The 19,545-nt window shown below is 32.5% G+C and overlaps 1 protein-coding gene across 1 annotated transcript; it reads left to right on the top strand.

Annotated features, from left to right (window-relative positions):
• Positions 1 to 370: 370 nt before the first annotated feature.
• LOC137838413 (uncharacterized) lies at positions 371 to 13,689 on the top strand. Its single transcript, XM_068647659.1, has 6 exons — positions 371 to 493; positions 3,121 to 3,270; positions 3,432 to 3,684; positions 4,007 to 5,269; positions 5,746 to 6,647; positions 13,432 to 13,689. Exons 1-6 carry the CDS (start codon positions 371 to 373, stop codon positions 13,687 to 13,689), a joined length of 2,949 nt encoding a protein of 982 aa, XP_068503760.1.
• The last annotated feature ends 5,856 nt before the right edge of the window (positions 13,690 to 19,545 follow it).

The raw sequence follows: 19,545 nt of genomic DNA on the forward strand, positions 1-19,545 counted from the left end.
TAAAATTATAATATATAAATGTGATGCAAACTTTACATTGATTTTATGAAATTTGAAAAACAAACTTACTCAAATCACATGTCTCACGTCAAAGTCTCATCATCAGTCTCAACCCTAAATCCTTTTCTCTCCCTCTCTCTCCCAACCTTAACCATCTTCTTCGGATATTGACATGGGAACCCCATCGCCACGAACACGCTTTTAGCAATGAGTGAAAAATTGACGCGCTATGCATCACTGCGACGTCAGATGGAGTAGAATGTCGCATCTTTTGTGAAGGTCGGAGTTGGGAATCCAATCACTGTAGTTGTCAGATAAATCTTCACCTACGAAAACGTTGAGTTGAGGTAACGAAGAGAAAGCAGAAGCGATGGGGAATGAGAGAATTGGTTTTGATGGTTTGAAGAGAGTGAGGAAATGGTGGTTTGGGAAATACACAGAGATATTGAATGCCAGAGCCATGCTTTATCTATGTCTATCTGCGAATTTCAGTGTGAATTTTGGAAAAAAAATCACCAGATGTGTTCTCTAGAAGAGTAGAGTGAGCGGTGCCAAGAAACTCGTGAAGGGAAACCAAACGTTAACATCAGAGTATCTCCGCCTTCATTTTCATCTTTGATGCATTCAACAAATTCGACAACTTCTCTGAATTCTCCTCCTTCATCATTGCCACACTAGTGTTTTTTTTAAAACCACTACATCAATTTACTATTGACCCTTAATGTAGTGACCAAAAAAATAATTATGCCTTAAAAGAAAATGTTTTGTCTTTATTCTTTTTCAAATTTTTTATTGCCAAAAATATTAAATTAATATAAAGCACATAGGGGTGTTTCGACCCAGAAAGAATATCATAAATTTCAGTTCCCTTGAGAACATATACATGTAAGGTACACATGATAGTAAGACCTATACTTTTTCCTCTTTATACCAAAATAGGTAGGCATAATATTAGTTCCTAGACAATGACTACTCAAAATTTAAAAGATTGAAATTTCCTATTAAATTAGTAACTAGGCACTATATTATGAACTACCACAATTGAGCCGAATTAGATCATGTTATGACTTTAATAACATTAATTAGATTTTATACCATCTTTTTATTTTCCATTAGAGAAATTTCATAGTGTAACCTTTTATCTTGTTGCTTGTAAAACTAGAGAAACTTCTTTGTTCATCTTTAAACAACCTATTAGCAATAATGCAACTTTGGATAATGATAAATAACATGGTGGCTACAAAATTTAATTTAGGCGGAAAATGGATACAATTAGAATAGGTAGTCTGTAGTATGTGTGAAAAAGGAGAAGAAAATGTAAGTTATCCCTCTCCTGTAAGACTGCTACAACGGTTTGAAACATGTGTTATAGTTGGATTGGAGAACCCACTATGAATCAAAGCACCATTTGAAACAATTTTCAATTGTGAGATTGAATAGAGTTGGTAAGAGAGGGGGTTGTATGTGGATAGTCATTCTAGGGGAAATTTGGAAACATTAGAATAATATTGTTTTCAGGAATGTTATAGCTGACCAAAATTTTCACACTAGCCCAATTGAAAATTTTCGTCATGGATTACGAGGAAAGAAAAATTTCTCATTTTTCTTACTTTGATTGGTGTATCAATCTCATAATGTGTCCAACGAGTATAAGAAATTAATTGTTGTATAAAATTCGGTTTTCTTGGTTTTCTTACTCTACATCTATGATGTTACCATGAGTTGTTAGGAGATTGATGGCTTTTTGTTTGTGTAGGTTAATGAGTATTCACAGTAGAATGCTTGATCAAGATGTTGTCTTTTTGGAATCTAATTACCTTCAAAGTTTTACCATTTCTGTCATTGTCATGCATAGGGTCAACATACCAACTTTGTGATGGGAAGATTATTTTCATATGAATAACAGGGTTCTTCAAACATGTTAATGCTGAGATTTTATATCTTAAGTTTTTTGGAGGGTCATGATGTTGGAAGTTTTAGGATATTGCAAAAACTATTTAGCCTAACCTACATCTTATGGCAACTTTACAACAACTTGCATGCATCATCTCTATCATAACATAACTATCATTTTTTGGTCTGTTATTGAGCTTTCTTCCTTGAAAGTACAGTGGAGAAGATCTCTGTAATTATTTGCAATATCAGTTTGGGATAGCATTTGGGTTGTTTTGTAGGCGAAATAGTCATTGTTTTTTTTTTTTTGAAAATTCTATGTTTTGGTGTTTACCTGGAAATAAACAAGGAGGATAGAGGGAGATCAGCATGATCAAAATTAAAAAGTCTGGTTTCTATGAGGATTGTGACACACTAGTCCCACCCTACTTTTGTATAAGGGTTTGGACATCTCTAAAATGTTCATTTTATTCTATTCATTCTTTATTAATTAAAAAAAGCAATAATGCAGCCTTATTTATAAGGATAATATGGAAATGTCTTTGTTGCATTAGGAAGTGTGCTGCCATGTTCTGCGGGAGGGTTTTCTTTTAGCACAACTATTGGCTTACTTTGGCATTTGCTATGTCAGTGCATTCCTCCTTGTTTGGAAGAGATTGTCTATGCAAGGAAGAAGCACATTGGTGCATAACCTTCTAGCTTTATGTTTTTTTCATATGTGGTTTTGTAAGGTATTGTTCAACGCTAGGGGCAGTGGCTCCCACGTACCATGCTCCGACATCGACGAAAGCGACGAAGGGGGGTGGGGAGCAAGGTTCTTCGAAGTCAATCTCGAGGGTGGAAGACTCTTTAAGCGGGTCACTAACAGGGGAGGCATACCAACCACCTCCCAAACAATATTCAAATGAATCGAAGCATAAACACACGAACACCCATCTCCAATCTGGTTCGAATTCAAGCAGAGTAAGGGTCACTTTTGCACCGTTCGACAAACCAAAAAATAAAGGGGTTCATTTGGTTGCAGATATTTCGGACAATCAAGCAAGAAAAGACAACGAACCGGTCACAAATAGTTCATCCTCTACAACGGAAAGAAGAATTTTATGGGTGGGCGAGTCAAGCAAAAACAGCAAGCGGGAAGAACGCAAGAATGTAAGGTCAGCTCTATCTCTTATTAGTAATTCAGTTTCTGATATGACAATAAATAACTGCAATCGTTTGTTCTAGTTAAAACATGGTAGTCTAGAAACGATTTGGGTATGGGAATTGGGTAAACAGTTAGGGGCTACAGGTGGGGATATAGGAAATGTCATGGTTAGCTTGGAAGAGTTGGAAAAAAGGGATAGGAGTCTGAAACTCCAAAGGGAAGAAAGGGAGGTTACGGGTTACCAATGAGAATTCTTACGTTAAATGTGAGAGGGTTTGGGAGTCCTGTGAAGTGGAGGTATATTAAAGAATTGATCAGAAAGGAAGATGTTAAAATGTTGTGCTTGCAAGAAGTAAGATTGTCAAACTTTAGTTTAAATAATTGTTGTCAGTTATGGGGAGATAAAGATATTGATTATATTTATAGCAACCCAACCAACGGGTTAGGGGATATTCTTACGATTTGGCATAATAAGTTTTTCAAGCGCTCTAACCACATTATCAATAGATGGTTCATAGTGTTCTCAGGGTTGTTCAAGGAGAAAGATATTCCTGTTGTCATTGTAAATGTGTACTCCTCGTGTAACCTGCAAGTGAAAATGCGAATGTGGTCAGAGTTATTAAAGATTAGGCAGAGGGAACCGTGTAACTCTTGGTGCATTTTGGGGGATTTTAATTCCATAAGAAATGAAAAGGAACGTAGGAGGGATAAATAGTCCCAATGGTATTGGCAACAAGAGAGAACTGCAAGGTTTTAATAATTTCATCGATAACATGGAGTTGGTGGATATACCTTGTATTGGAAGAAAATATACATGGTACAGACCTAATGGCAAAGCAAAGAGCAGGCTTGATAGATTTTTAATTTCCTTTGAATGGTTTCAACAATGGACAGGGAGTAAGTAATATGTTTTAGACAGACAAATATCTTACCACTGTGCCTTAGTGTTAAAATCAAATGTGGTAGATTGGGGTCCTAAACCTTTTAGGTTTCTTGACATATGGCAAGAGGATAAGGAGTTTGAAAATTTCATCAAAAGTAAATGGGAAAGTTACGTGGTTCAGGGCAATGAAATTATTGTGTTAAAAGAGAAACTAAAGATGTTAAAGAGTGATCTGAAAGGATGGAATAAAGATGTCTTTGGGCATATTGATAAGATCAAAATTGATATCTTGAGGAATATACAAGAGTTAGATATGAGAGATGATGTAGATGGTTTGGACGAAAATAAGATCAGGGAAAGAAGAGAACTCTTGAGCCAGCTAAAGGAAATTAATGAGAGGAACGAATCCTTATTACAACAAAAGTCAAGAGCATTATGGATTAAACAGGGGGATTCTAACTCAAAATTCTTCCATGCTTCTATCAAATGGAGGACGTTGAGAAATGAGATAAAAGGAGCTCATTGTAATCTCTCCGGTATCTGGGTGGAAGAACCAAATAGGGTAAAGGAGGTGGTGAAAGAGTTTTACAAGAATAAGATGTCGGCCATCGAAGATATTGGAGTCAGGTTGGATAATGTGGAATTTAAGGAGATTTCCGAATCTGATAATAGACTCTTGACAGACCCGTTCGATGAAAAGGAAATAAAGGAAGCCATTTGTGATTGTGATAGTCATAAAAGTCCAGGCCCTGACGGTGTAACTTTTAGTTTCATTAAAAATAACTGGTGTTTACTTGAAAAGGATATGTTGGGAGCAGTAAAAAATTTTCATAGAGAGGGGAAGATTCCGAAGGGCTGTAATGCCTCAGTCTTAACGTTGATTCGAAAGTCTGAGAACCCTCAATCCCTTGAAGAATACAAACCTATATCTCTCGTCAGTTGTCTATATAAGATTTTAACGAAAGTGTTGTCTAATAGGATTAAAAAAGTGATTAAGAAGGTAATTGATGGTTCACAGTCGGCTTTTTTGTCCAATAGAGGATTGTTAGATAGTGTCCTTGTTGTGAATGAGGTTGTGGATGATTTGAAAAGAAGGAAGAAAAGGGGGGTGATCGTGAAACTTGATTTCGAGAAGGCATACAATTCGGTAAGTTGGGAGTTCTTATTTTACATGATGGGAAGACTAGGCTTTTGTGGGAAATGGGTTCAGTGGATTAGAGCTTGTCTTGAATCGGCTACTGTCTCGGTTTTGGTAAATGGGAGCCCGACAAAAGAATTCAAACCAACTAGAGGTCTTAGACAGGGGGATCCGATGGCACCGTTTTTGTTTCTAATTGTCGCACAAGGTTTATCAGGGCTCGTAAAACAAGCGACGAGAAAAAACTTGCTATCAGGAATTAAAATAGGGGATAATAATGTGGAGGTGGATCTACTCCAATTTGCAGACGATACCTATTCTTATGCGAAGCAAATGTGCAGAATATTAGATGCATTAAGGAAATTTTAAGATGTTTTGAATTAAGCTCGGGCCTTAGGGTAAACTTTTTTAAGAGTAAGATAGGTGCAATTGGAGTAGATAGTTATGAGGTGAAAATGTATTCAGAAATACTTCATTGTAGCATAATGGAGATACCTTTCTCATACTTAGGTTTATCTATAGGAGGTAATCCATCTAGGTGTTCTTTTTGGGAGCATGTGGTTTTGAAGATAAGGAAGAGATTGTCTGTATGGAAGGGGAGGAACTTGTCATTCGCAGGAAGAGTATGCCTTATAAAATCTGTTATTAATGCTATACCACTATTTTACCTATCCTTTTTTATAGCACCAAGTGGAGTGTGTAAGGAGATTACTAAATTACAGAGAAAGTTACTGTGGGGGTGGGGATCGGAAGGGAGGAAAATTGCTTGGATTAGTTGGGATAATATCTGTAAAGCGAAAGAGGAGGGAGGTCTTGGTATTAGGAGTATCGAGTTGTTCAATAAGGCACTCTTGGCAAAATGGCTATGGAGACTGGGTTCCTCTGAATGTGGTCTTTGGAAGGAGGTCTTAGAATCTAAGTATGGTTTGAGATGGTTGTCAAACTCATACGTACCGAAACAAAACAGGTTTACATCTAGATGGTGGTTGGATTTATTCAAAGTTAGTTTTTCAGACCAAGGTGTTAATTGGTTTAATCAAAATATGGCTTGGGAAGTTGGATCAGGGGAGAAGATTAAGTTTTGGGAAGATGAGTGGCTAAACATTGGGCAACTTAGATTAAAATACGAAAGAATATACAATAACTCTGAGCTTAAAGACAAACCTATAGATAATTTTGGTAGTTGGAACGCAGATGGGTGGGAGTGGAATTTCAGTTGGAGAAGAGATTGGTTTGAATGGGAAAAGACTTTGGTAGAGGAGTTCCTGTCAATAATATCACAGGTGTCACTACAACCTGACAAAGAGGACTCAAGGACTTGGAACGATCCTCCATCTTATACCTTTTCGGTAAAATATGCTTATAATAAGTTAGCTAACCAAGGGTTTGGGGGAGTATCAATGTTTGGTTATCTATGGAATTTAAAGGTTACGCCCTCAGCCATGTTTTACGTGTGGAGGGTCTTCTTGAATAGGATAGCGACAAAACAGAATCTGCACAAAAGGGGAGTGTCATTAGGTGATACTTTATGCGCTTTATTTGGAAGTGAAGAGGAGACCATTGCACACATCCTCCTCTCATGTAAGGTCTCAAGTAAAGTTTGGAACATGTGTTTTAGTTGGTTGGGATTCAATTCAGTGAACCATATTGAATTGATTTATCATTTTGAACAATTCTCTTGTATGAGTTTTAACAAAGAAGGCAACAGGTTATGGAAAAGCCTTTGGGTCTCAATAGTTTGGAGTATATGGAAGCATAGAAACAGGGTTATCTTTAGCCAAGCTAAGATAAATGTAGAGGAGATTTTTACTATGGCACAAGTACAATCTTGGGTATGGTTGAAACACAAAGAAAATAAAGTTATCTTTTCCTTCTCTGATTGGATCTTATCACCATTAACCTGTGTTAATATGGTAACTAGGTAAGGGTATAAATGTTTTTTTCTCATATGTTGATGCACGTATATCACAGGAGCCATCTTAACCCTCTTTATATTCTGCACGATTGGTTGGGTGGTCTTATAAATAAGGCATAATTTTCTTAAGAGCAAGGTATTGGGGTAGTTTTTGCTTCTTTGTGTTAGTTTGAGAGGTGGAAAGGTTGAGCTTTTGGTGCAGGTACAACTGATGGGGAACAATGTGTTAATATTTTAAAAGAAGAATGTAGAGTGAAAAGATGGTGGGTCGAAGAGGTTTTGTATTTGAAGATGTATTGGTGTTTTTCAAATAGGTATTATGATAGGACCTTACATCTGCTTCAATGGTAAGAACTGAAAACCATATCCGAACTTTCAATTTAAATGCCAGCATAGTTCAAATGTGGTATCTAGATAATGTTTATACCTTTTTCAATTTTATGCCTGTTGATTGGCTGCTGCAACAATTAGAATTTAATTGATTAAGATCTAAGGGATTGATCTGTTTTGAATATCTAAGTTTTTGGTAAGGAGGGGAAGGTGTTTGTTTCTCTTTGGTGCAGGAAAATTGGAAGGATATTAGCTATATAACATCAGATATTCTATCACATTGTGGAGAATGAAAAGTGAATGTCTTCTATCTTTACCAATTTTGCTAGTAGGGATGTTTGTAGCATAGGGATATTTTAAATTAAATTGTCTAAGACCAAAGGGTTGAAACTGTTTTTCAATACATATGTTACCGGGAAGATGGGGAAGGTGTTTTCTTTTGATGCAAGAAAAAGGGAGGACAGCAACTAATATCATTAGATATTAGAGGAGCATGAGCGGTGGTAGAGAGAAGTTTGTTGATGGAAGGTGGGGCATAGGGAGAACAAGTTGTTATCAATTCTAATTGATGTCTCCTGTGTGTGGTGTCCTGTGTGTGTTCATTGTTAGTTGTTAGATTTTTGGAATCCAAATCTGCTTTGTGCAGTAGGCGAAGATCCATTTTATGTTGCATTGTAATGTCAGGTTGTAATAGTGGTTTAGGGGTGTGCTTTTTATGTTGCTGTATGATTTTAAGGTTGTGGGGTTGCATAGTTTTGCTGACAGGTTTTTTATAAGTTGCTGTAAGAGGGTAAGGTCTCTTTTGTTTGTTTTTTTTTCTTTCTTTTCATAGCCCATTTTTAGTGGGTTTTGTATAAGGGTTGTGACACTCCTAAAATGTTCCTTTAATTTATTAATTCTTTGCTGAAAAAAAATAAAAAATTACCCTAAATATTGGACCGTCTTTTTAGAAATCTATGGTTAGTTTCTCAAAACATATAAAACACTCCTTATGCAGGGCATGTATGAGATTTTGGATTTTTTTACTATATTATTTATTTGGGTTGGGTAGGATCTTTTGATTTTGAAGTTTATATTTTTTTTTTTTTTTTTTTTTTTTATAAACCGATTGGAATATCCTCAAATGCTCACTCTTTTTAATTTAATTATTTTTTTCTAATAAAAAATTTAAAAAAAATAAAGACTGCATATAGTCATACAAAATATAAAGTATACATAATTTTTATATAAATTAAGACCGAATACATTAGATAGCTAACAAGTGAAGAAGCCAACATGTGAAATGCTAGCCTTATTTTCAGAATTCAAATGTAGTAAATATACTCAAGAGTAGGAAGTTATTAATTATAATACTAAAGAGATAGTCATTTGTTTTTTTATCAGCTTTGTTTAGAACGCTTGGTGTATGTTTATAGTGTGTATTTGATCAAATTCAATTAGAATAATTTTATTATGTTTTTAAGCACTTTGAAAATAGACGTTTAACGAAACTGAACTAAACAAGTGATTATTATAATATAAACAAACCTCTTAACAGGTCACTTAATCTACTAAAATAAAGTTGAACATTTAAAAGTGAAAAGCAATTTGAATGGTAAACCCAACGTACTTTGAGTAGTGAAGATGAAACAAATACGAACAAACTAAAGTTGTCTAGAAAAAGAAAAAGAAAAAGAAAACGGTGGGATTTACTTTTGAGTTCTAGGATATTTTACGAGAAAGTAATAAACACACAAATGAATCATGAGAATGGGGAAATCAATATGCATATGTTGGAAATCCCACATCGACTAGAGATAAGGACATTTCATAATATATAAATGGGTGCAAACCTCACCCCATGAGCCGGCTTTATGGGGTTGAGTTAGGCTTAAAGCCCACTTCTTAACATGGTATCAGAGCCATTTCGAGTCTGTCCTAGCGAGTATTTGTTGGGTTTATCAGTCCACCCGCTATCGGGCCGTTACCGGACCACCCATAACATATATCTCCACGCACGAGTTGGTAGCCTCGGCGTGAGGGGGGTGTGTTGGAAATCCCACATCGACTAGAGATAAGGACATTTCATAATATATAAATGGGTGCAAACCTCACCCCATGAGCCAGCTTTATGGGGTTGAGTTAGGCTTAAAGCCCACTTCTTAACAGCATACGTACCTGATATTCGGAAAGAGAGATTATTAGGGTTTGGTGAGTGATGGCATTTGTTTTTCCATGGAGGTGGACCATGATGATGAGTTAATTATGAATGCATGGGTCCTTCAAGAGCTTCATGGCACAAACACCAAGCTTGATTTTAGAACTTCACTACTCAAAAAGTTGCAACGTTTAACCATTCGTGGTATGATTATGATGGTGGAGTTGAAGATGCTTTACTTTTCTTTGTGTTTGGCTACTTGTGCAAGTCTTCTTCATTCTTTTTCCTCGTTCCACACTCAAAAATGCACGTGTTCGTGTTTGGTTTTTTTCTCCATACTATGGATTTTGATTTTGTGTTTTGACATCTAGCATAATTGTTTATGATAAATCATAAAAAATTGCAATTTTTTTGGACACATAAATTTAGCATAATCCAATCTAGCACATTCATGATGAGTAGAGTGGAGTAAATAGGTTCAAGAAAATATTTGATTAATTAAGATTTAGAAATATAAGTGGGAGATGTCTTCAATGAAATATGTTTTTATTTTATTTTATTTAAAGAGTATAAAAGTATTGTTTCTTTTATTTATTTTAAAATATGTGTTTGTGTTTATTGAAGATCCACTTAAAGAACTAATAGATTTTTATTTTTTAATTTCTAAAACAAAAATCTAATTTAGTTAGGAAATATTCTTATTTTTATCTTTAAATTTAATTTTTATTTAATAATTTTTTACTATAAAAAAATTATTAAATAAAAATTAATTTTAAAAAAAAAATAATTAGTTTTTATATTAATTAAATTAAATATTATTTTAGAGATAAAAAATTGTCAGTATCTAAATTAATTTTTATTATTAATAAATATTTTTTAAACTAATATTTAATTAGTTATCAACTTTAAAATCTAAATATTAGTTAAAATTTTGATAATTAATTATATACAATTTAAAAATTATTTATTAATAATAAAATTAATTTAAATATTTAATATATGTTTTAATTTTTAAAATAATATTTAATTTAATAATTAATTATTTTAGGTATTTAAATTTAATTTTTATTTAATGTAGTATTATTTGTAGTGGTTCACGAATTAGATTAAAAATATAATAAAGTTTGTTGACATTACGAAAAAGGAATAGATCTTATAGAAATTGAACATTACTTCTTTGATTTGAAATAGAAAATTATTGGACCAATAATCCGAATGCAATGAATTTTTAGGATTTGATATTCCATAATATTCTTCTCTTTCCATATCTAGAATACCTTTTATATCAGAAGAAACAAAAAAGGAATAATATTTTACTTTTTTGTGAACAGTACATGCTCTCCAAATAACCTTTATTAGGTTAGATGAGTCCCTAAACTATCATTATCATTCATGATATGCTACCCTTTCTTCTTGTCTCCCTAAGGTCCTAGATCACTCCAAAGATCATACTAAATTTTATCAAATATATATAAAAATTAAATTCACTTCTAATCTCATAACCAACTTCCAAGTCCATAAAATCGGCTAGGAAGTACGTGACAAATATCCAACAAAACTGTGGTTAAAAAATAAACCTCGTACGTACATGAAGAAGAAGAAAAAAAAAAGCTTGTCAGAAAACTGTCTCTTTATTGAGACAAAAAAATGAATAAAATGAATGTTTTGGTTAATTTAATTTAGAAAAGAAATAGTAGATCTAATGAAGTGACATTTAAATATATAAGAATGTTTGGAGGAGATGAAGCTGATCCGCTAATATCGCGTGACGAAATTATAAGTCCAAAAAATCGGCTAGATGTGACAAATTACAAATTTCAGCTTAATATAAAAATGAATGTGGTAGTGGTACACACAGACACACACAAATAAAAAGAAAAAGGTTTAATTCGTAAATTCTCTTTCGGCGGAAAATAACTCAATGTTTTGTCGTACTTACAAAATAAAATTCGAGCCTTGTACTTTTAATAAAGTGTTTGATTCAGAAAAGAAAGTGAAAGGAAAAAAAAGTGACAAAATAAAAAAAAAGTGATTTTAAATTGTTTAGTAGAGAAAGAAGAAAAACATACATATATATATATTAAATAAATGTAAAAAAATAGAAGTAATTTTATGGTTATATATATAATTTATAACAATTAATAATGTAGAATATTTTTATAATTTTTTTCTCTTTTGATTTTTTTAATCTTACAAACATTATTGATTTTATTGATTCAATTATTTGAAAAAAAGCTATTTACTGTAGTTAAGAGTTATTGTCATGAAACGTAATGTGTAATTATAATATTATAAAAATTGATAAAAAAAATATTATTTTGACTATTTTTTATAGATATTTTTTAATGATTTGAATATACACTAGTGCAATGTTGTTTACAACATATTTGGCCAGTTAAATAAAAATCAGTGTAAACAAAAATACCATAACATTTTTAAAAATATTTGGTACATATTACACCGGTTGGATAATCATTCCAGTGTAATATGTCATGCTCAGAGTAAAAAAAAGTTTACAAAATTTCAACTCCAAGCATGACATATTTCACCGATTGTATGATCCAACCAGTGTAATATGTTATGTATAGAGTAAAAAGAAAGTTTTAAATTTTTTTACCTCTGAACATGGCATATATTACACTAGAATAAAAAAAAGTTTTTAAATTTTTTTAACTATGAGCATGACATATTACATCAGTTGGATAACCCAACCTGTGTGTCATGCTTAGAGTAAAAAAAAAAAATTAACTCTGAGAATGACATATTACACCGGTTGCAGAAAATTAAAAAAAAGTTTACATACCTTATTTTCTTGTTTCACGCCCGCACTTCACGCTTTAATAAAGTTTTATTGAACTCTGACTCACGTTGCCTCCACTACTACTGCCAACGTCGTTGCCACCACTGCTATCACCGTTGTTGTCGTCGCCACATTGCCGCCCCAACTTCGTTAGGTTAGTTTTTATTTTTAAATATATTAATTTTAATTATTATTTGGTTTACAATTATTTATATAGAAAATAAGTTTTATTATATTGTATTTGGAATATAACGTAATATGTTTTAAATTGGGTAATTGTTATGTTGAACATTTTGGTATTGGATTCGGGGGTGATCGACTCTCGACAATGTGTATTGTGTTTTATAATGTATTGTGTTTGGAATATAATGTATTATATTTTTAATTTTTTTTAATTGTTATTTTAATTTTTATATGTTGAACGCTTTGGTATTGGGTCTAGGGGTGATCGACTCTTGGCAATGTGTATTGTGTTTTATAATACATTGACTAAAAGTTAGGAGACATTGATAGATAAGTTTTTCTATTACATTGTTATGGATCGAATTTGGATAGATGACAGTCGTATGAGTGATGTGTATGAAAACGACGTTAATTGTTTTTTACAATTTGCTCAACGGAATGTAGAAGCTGTAAATGGAAGATATTTTTGTCCATTTGTTAATTGTTTGAATGGGAGACGATTAGAAATTAAGTTGATACAAGAACATGTTCTTTGTGATGGTTTATTGAAGAGTTATATAAAGTGGATATGACATGGTGAATTTGTAGACGTAACACCTTTATCTGACTATCATTAGTCTAATATACAATCTGAAGATCGCATGGAGGACATGAGGCGAAGAAGATATTGTGTCTGATGGGTATGAAGTACCAAAAAATACATGCATGTACTAATGATTGTATATTGTATAGAAAAAAGTTTGAATCATTGGTGTTAAAGGTGTGAAAAAGGGTGCTCATGCAAAAAGTATTTTGATGATCCCTCACAAAATATTTGTTCTCCTTACCATGTTAGTTCATCTGATTATCCTTCATTCTCAGTATTCCTATTATTCCGAGGGACCAAACTATCATCGTTGGTCTTGTTTATTTCAAATGAGTTTCATTTCAAAGAACAAGATAAGTTTAATTGATGGAACTGTAGAAGGTCTCACTCATACGAGCTTATTGTTTACAACATGACAGAGAGCCAATATGTTGGTTGTTTCCTGGATGCTCAAGGTTGTTTCTCCACCCATCGTACAAAGCATCATATGTATGAACAATTCCTTTGACATATGGAATGATATAAGGGAAAGGTTCTCACAAAGAGACATGATTCATATTTCTGATCATCAGAAGATGATTTCTTCTTTCAAACAAGATCCTAATAATGATGAGCAAAATCATGAAGATTCAAAGGCAAAAGTACAGTCTCAACAAATTGGTTTTACTCCTAAGTAGTATCAAACACTGTTTTCTCTTTTACAACAATCCAAATCCAGTGGCAATGTTTCTAATTAAATCTCTGTTATTCCTTCCAACATGACAACACAAATTGGTAATAAATTTCTTCCTTCCTTCGGTTCTTAGATTCTTGATAGTGGTGCTACTAACCATATTTGTTCATCCTTAACTCATTTCACTTCATATAATCAAATTAATGTTATTTATGTCAAATTACCTTGAAAATAATTGGTTCAGCTAAGACGCAAGATAGACTTTATATACTCAAAATCCCATCCTATCAAAACCTTTAAATAAAACCCATCAAATATGCACATACCATTAATACTGTTAATGTCAGTGCTAGTGATCTAGAAACCCTTTGACATTTTCAATTAGGGCATGTTTCAAAAAAATGTTTTTATGTTATTATGACTAAATTTTCTTTTGTTAAATATAACAAATTTTTGTGTGTGTGATGTTTGTCATTTTGCAAAATAGAAAAAAAAAATTAATTTCCTATTAGTACATTTAAATCTAAAAAATGTCTTGACTTGATTCATGTAGATGTATGAGGACCATACTCAATACAATCAATTCATGGTCATAAATATTTCTTGACCATAGTTGATGACTATTCGAGGTACATGTGGATTTTCCTTTTAAAACAAAAATCTGAAGTCGTCAAGAATTTGGAAAATTTTGTTGAAACACAATTTGAGACAACAATAAAAATAATAAGAAGTGATAATAAGACTGAATTTTTCATGACTAATTTCTTTGTTAATAAAGGAATAGTGCATCAAACATCGTGTGTCAATATTCCACAACAAAATAGCGTAGTTGAAAGAAAACATGATCATATATTAAATGTAGCAAGATGATGGAACCTTGAGTGGTAAAACAACCACTAAGCTAGCCCAACCTTTCAGAAGGATGACCAAGAGCATGACACAAGACCCACGACCAGGTCAAGTTCAGTCCATAGTCATTGTTTCATAGCCTCTTATTTCTTAAAGGATTACGAGGAACAGAGCCCACATAATTGGACTTGAGCACCAATTATTTTCACTGCTTTTAATTTCAGTAGATTATGGTATACTTAGCATAAATTGGGCTTATGCCAAGTCAACCTCAATCTAGCTTCTAGAAACACATCCCAAAATTGCCCCTTGCCTTTATTTAACCTAGTTTCTAGAAGATTTCTTCTAGCTTGGGCAACACCCTAGGTTGACCTACCTTCTAGAAGGTTTCTCTTCATTTCCACCCCCTACTTTCACTCTTACTCTCCAAGGAACTGTCTCCTATAAATAGAGTGCCTTGCCTCAAGGACATTGAATTTGAAGTAATGAAACTTTGTCAGAGTGACTCCTTGTGTGGTTCCCAAACTTTCTTTGGGTCTTATCTTGAGTAGAGAATACTTCAAGTGGCGATTCCTCCTCACTCATCTTGGAACTCTCCCCATTCCAAGTGGCGTGATTCAATCACCATTTCCATCATCTCCATAACCTTTCCTTACTCTTATTATTTTCCATTGTCTCCCTTTCCATTTTTGTCATTTATCTTTATCTTAGATTGCTTTATTTTCATGTTTAGCATCATCCTCATCTTAAATTGTGTTTTTCTCTTTACTCTTTGAAGAAAACCTTCACATTTACTTAACCACTTGGTTAAGTTCGTGTCTAATGACAGTCTTCATTGAGTCTCACCATATCCTGTTAAATCAACATTCATAATCCAAGTAAACACATCTAAAATATGCAATTCTAAAATTAACTCACATCACAAGAGCTCTCATGAAAAAATCTCATTTACCCAAAATTTATTGGTCATATTTTATGATACATGTTGTGTATATATAAACATGTTTCCAACACCTGTTCTAAATTATTGTTCTCCATATGAAATACTTTACAAAATTGCAGCAAATTTTAATGGATTAAAGGTGTTTGAATCTTTATGCTATGCTAGCACTTTGTCAACAAACAAAAGAAAATTTGTTCCAAGGGCATCAAAATGTGTTTCTATTGGTTTTAAAAGGGGGACAAAAGGATATGTTTTGTTGAATATTTTCAGTCCAGAGAATTTTTTTGTGTCTAGAGATATTGTTTTCCATGAACATGTTTTTCCATATCAAATGGTTCAAGATACTAACAATGAAAGTAACAGTCTTAGCATTCATGATCAATTGTTTTTTTTACTAAAGATCAACCTGTTTTGAGTTAGTCATCACAAGCCTTTCTTGCACCTTGTGATAATGCTGAAAATAACAATAATAATAAATGTGAATCAGACATTGAGGTTCCAAAAGAAGTTTGTTCTATATAAACCAAAACCTCAATGAAGATCATGACACAAAACAAAATTTTGAGTCAGAGTAGCCTGTTCGAATGAGCATGAGAATAAAAGGCCACCTAAGTATCCAAAGGATATCATTGTAATCTTAATGTTTCCAATACATCTTCAAGAGTTAAATATCCTTTGTCTTATAACAATTTATCACCTTCTTACACATCTTTTGTTATGTCTCTTTCTTCACATGTTGAGCCAAACACTTATTCTGAAGTTGTGAAACATGATTGTTGGAGAAAAGCTAACAATGTGAGATATCTACTTTGGAGTCAAATCAAACATGGGAGACTGCTCTTCTGCCTAAGGAAAAAACAACCATAGGTTGCAAATGGATATTCAAAATAAAATATAAGGCTAATGGGACAGTTGAAAGGTATAACACAAGGCTAGTAGGAAAGGGATTGATTACCTTGATACTTTCTCTCTAGTAGCAAAGATGACCACCATAAGGTTGCTTCTGTCTCTAGCTTCTATCTTGGGAATTCAAAAAATTAGACATAAACAATGTCTTTTTACATTGAGAGTTGAAATAAGATGTATACATAGTTGCTCCTCTTGGAATGAGTTCTATTCAACCAGGAGAAGTTTATAAACTAAAAAAGGCTTTATATGGCCTTAAGCAAACCAACAGAGAGCGGTTTGTCAAACTATCATCCTTTTTGCTTTATGTAGGGTATACTCAATCTATGAATAATCATTCCTTATTCATTAATTCTTCTTAAGGATCTTTTACAACATTATTGGTGTATGTGGATTATATAATATTGGCAGGAAATGGTAAAGAAGAGATTGAGAGAATCAAACAAGCCTTGAATCATACATTCAAGATTAAGGATCTTTGGGATTTAAGATATTTTCTTTGTCTTGAAATAGCAAAAAGTAAGAAAGGGATAGTGATGAATAAAAAAATATGCATTAGAATTGTTAACAGATGCAGGTCTTTTTACCCTGCAAACCTGCATTTCAATTGATAATCATGCAAAATTATTTCCAACTGAAAGTGTTCCTTTCACAGATGTTCAAGCCTATAGAAGATTGATTAGAAGACTTATGTATCTCACTAATACCTGACCTGACATAACATTTATGTGCAACAACTTTCTCAATTTCTTGCTAAGCCTGGAATTGCTCACTATAATGCAACAATTAAAATTCTCAGATATATTAAAGGAGCTCCTAGTCTTGGTTCATTTTTCTCTTCCAACACTTCTACTTATTTAAAAGCTTTTTGTGATAGTGATTAAGGTACCTGTAGTGATTCAAGACAATCAGTGACTGGTTTTAGTGTGCATCTTGTGAATTCCCTCATATCCTGGAAATCAAAGAAGTAAGGAACAATATCAAAGAGTTCCTGTGAACCTGAATACAGAGCAATGACCACTATTACATGTGAAATTCAATGGCTAACTTATCTTCTTCAAGATTTCAAAGTTCTTTTTGAGTAATCATCTCTTTTATACTATGACAATGACTCAACAAGATACATTGCAATAAATCTAGTGTTAACATTAATTTTGTCTTTTCTAATTCTTAGTCTCTACATATGTCTAACCTTTATTTTATATTTTCTTATTCTAGCATTCATTGACTCTTTGTTTTACATTTTGTCTTTTTAGCTAGACTTAGAATGAGTGTACTGCTTGTATATATTTAAACTCTCTACTTTGATCTAAGTAAGGAAAAGAAAATAGTAGAAATATTTCTGTTTTTTTTTTCTCTTTTATTCATCCCAATTGTTTTTATAATATATAACTTTAAAAGTATCAATCAATTCAATTTTTTAAAAGGAGTAAAATTATTTTAAATCGAAAGGAAGATGATTAATAATAAATAATTATTTTAAAGAACATTATATTGTAAGCCAAGAAGAACAAATTTGGTCAATTATTTTGTTCAACTGACCATAATATGCAAATATTATATAAATTTGCACGAGATTTTATAATCTTCTTATGGTCTTGTAAAAAGCCACGTCTTACCCTAATTCAAACTTTTTATAGAAACTAATATCAAATTGTTGATAATTCTGTTAAAAAAACACGTGTCCTTTTTATTTTATTTTCTTATTTATGTAAAAGGAAGAAAATTAATAACAGTGTTTGCTTTCTGAATCATTGTCACGTGCTACATGGAAAAATAATATTTCAAAGCATGAATAGATACCGTGTATCTAGCAAGTCTTTTTCTAGGACAAAAAAGCAAAAGAAAATATTCGAAAAGATTTTAAACATGCAAAATTTCACTCCAAAAAAAAAATCGACATTTTTAAATTAAACAATTTGTTCCCCTACATTGTTGTCGACTTGTCGTAAATACCATCTAAAGCCAAAATATACGTATATTTCACTGTCTACGTTATCCTCGAGTTCCTTATATATATATATATACCGACACACGTGTGGTTAATGGTTTGCAGAATATATTATTAAACCACTTAATAATGTAAACAAAAAGAAAAATATTTAGAATAAGACATGGACCACCCATATATGGACATGTTTTATGTATGATAAAAATAAATAAATAAATATTATACACACTAAAGGGGCACTTATTTTTAGTATTTTATATTGTATAATTAATTTAGAGTTTTGAGATAAGATGGATTAAAAAGTTTGAAGAGGACCATAAATTTTGAATCCTGGCCACTTAAGAAACATTGGCGTCATCCTCCTTCTTCCACGTTCTGCAAATCTAGTATTTTATATGGCCCAAACAATACCATATATATATGAGATCACCTCCATAGATCTATTCAATTATAACACATTTTTATTTAAAACCCTAAATATAACCAAAATGGTGTCAGAAATTACGTTGAACACATATTGAATTATCGACACGAGAAAATAATAAGAACGAGGCTAATTTTAAATTAACTTAATAACCTATTTGAGTTGTTAGATTAATATAAGATTAATTATATTATCCATTTTGATTCAGATCTATATTTTTGTAAAATTCTAATAAAAATCTACAAATAGATGGATTTGAGATATTTAAATGTTTAATTATTAGAGTAGATTTAGTGTTGAAAATATTTTATAAGTACAACTTCAAAATTTTAGACAGAAGACAATCACAAATCAAGACGACAATCTGAAAGGAGCATAATACGAATTCAGGATAAGGAAAAAGACATTCTCGACTCATACAATAATATTTGACACATATCGTGGGGTTCAAAAGAACATTGAAGGAATCAATTATATCAATGAGAAATATGACAAACAACTTCTAGAGATCAGTAAATGCACGGTCAATCGAGACAAAGTTGAGACAAAAAAACGCAAAGGAGATTAGTGCTTTAAACAAGATAAAGAAGAGATGAGAAAAATGTTGAGGGAAGGAACCCATGTATCTCGCCCTCTTAAAGAAGTTGACTAAGAAACTGTCATGATCGTCTCACCTAGGTCGAGCCCACCCGCACCATAGTAACCTAAGCTTGGGAAGTAGAAAGCTACAAAGTTGAGTCTCAACTTCACACATTGACTAACACGTCGATAACGAGAGGAGGCATCC

The sequence above is a fragment of the Phaseolus vulgaris genome, chromosome 4 (genome assembly GCF_000499845.2).
Source record: "Phaseolus vulgaris cultivar G19833 chromosome 4, P. vulgaris v2.0, whole genome shotgun sequence".
Lineage (NCBI taxonomy): Eukaryota > Viridiplantae > Streptophyta > Magnoliopsida > Fabales > Fabaceae > Phaseolus > Phaseolus vulgaris.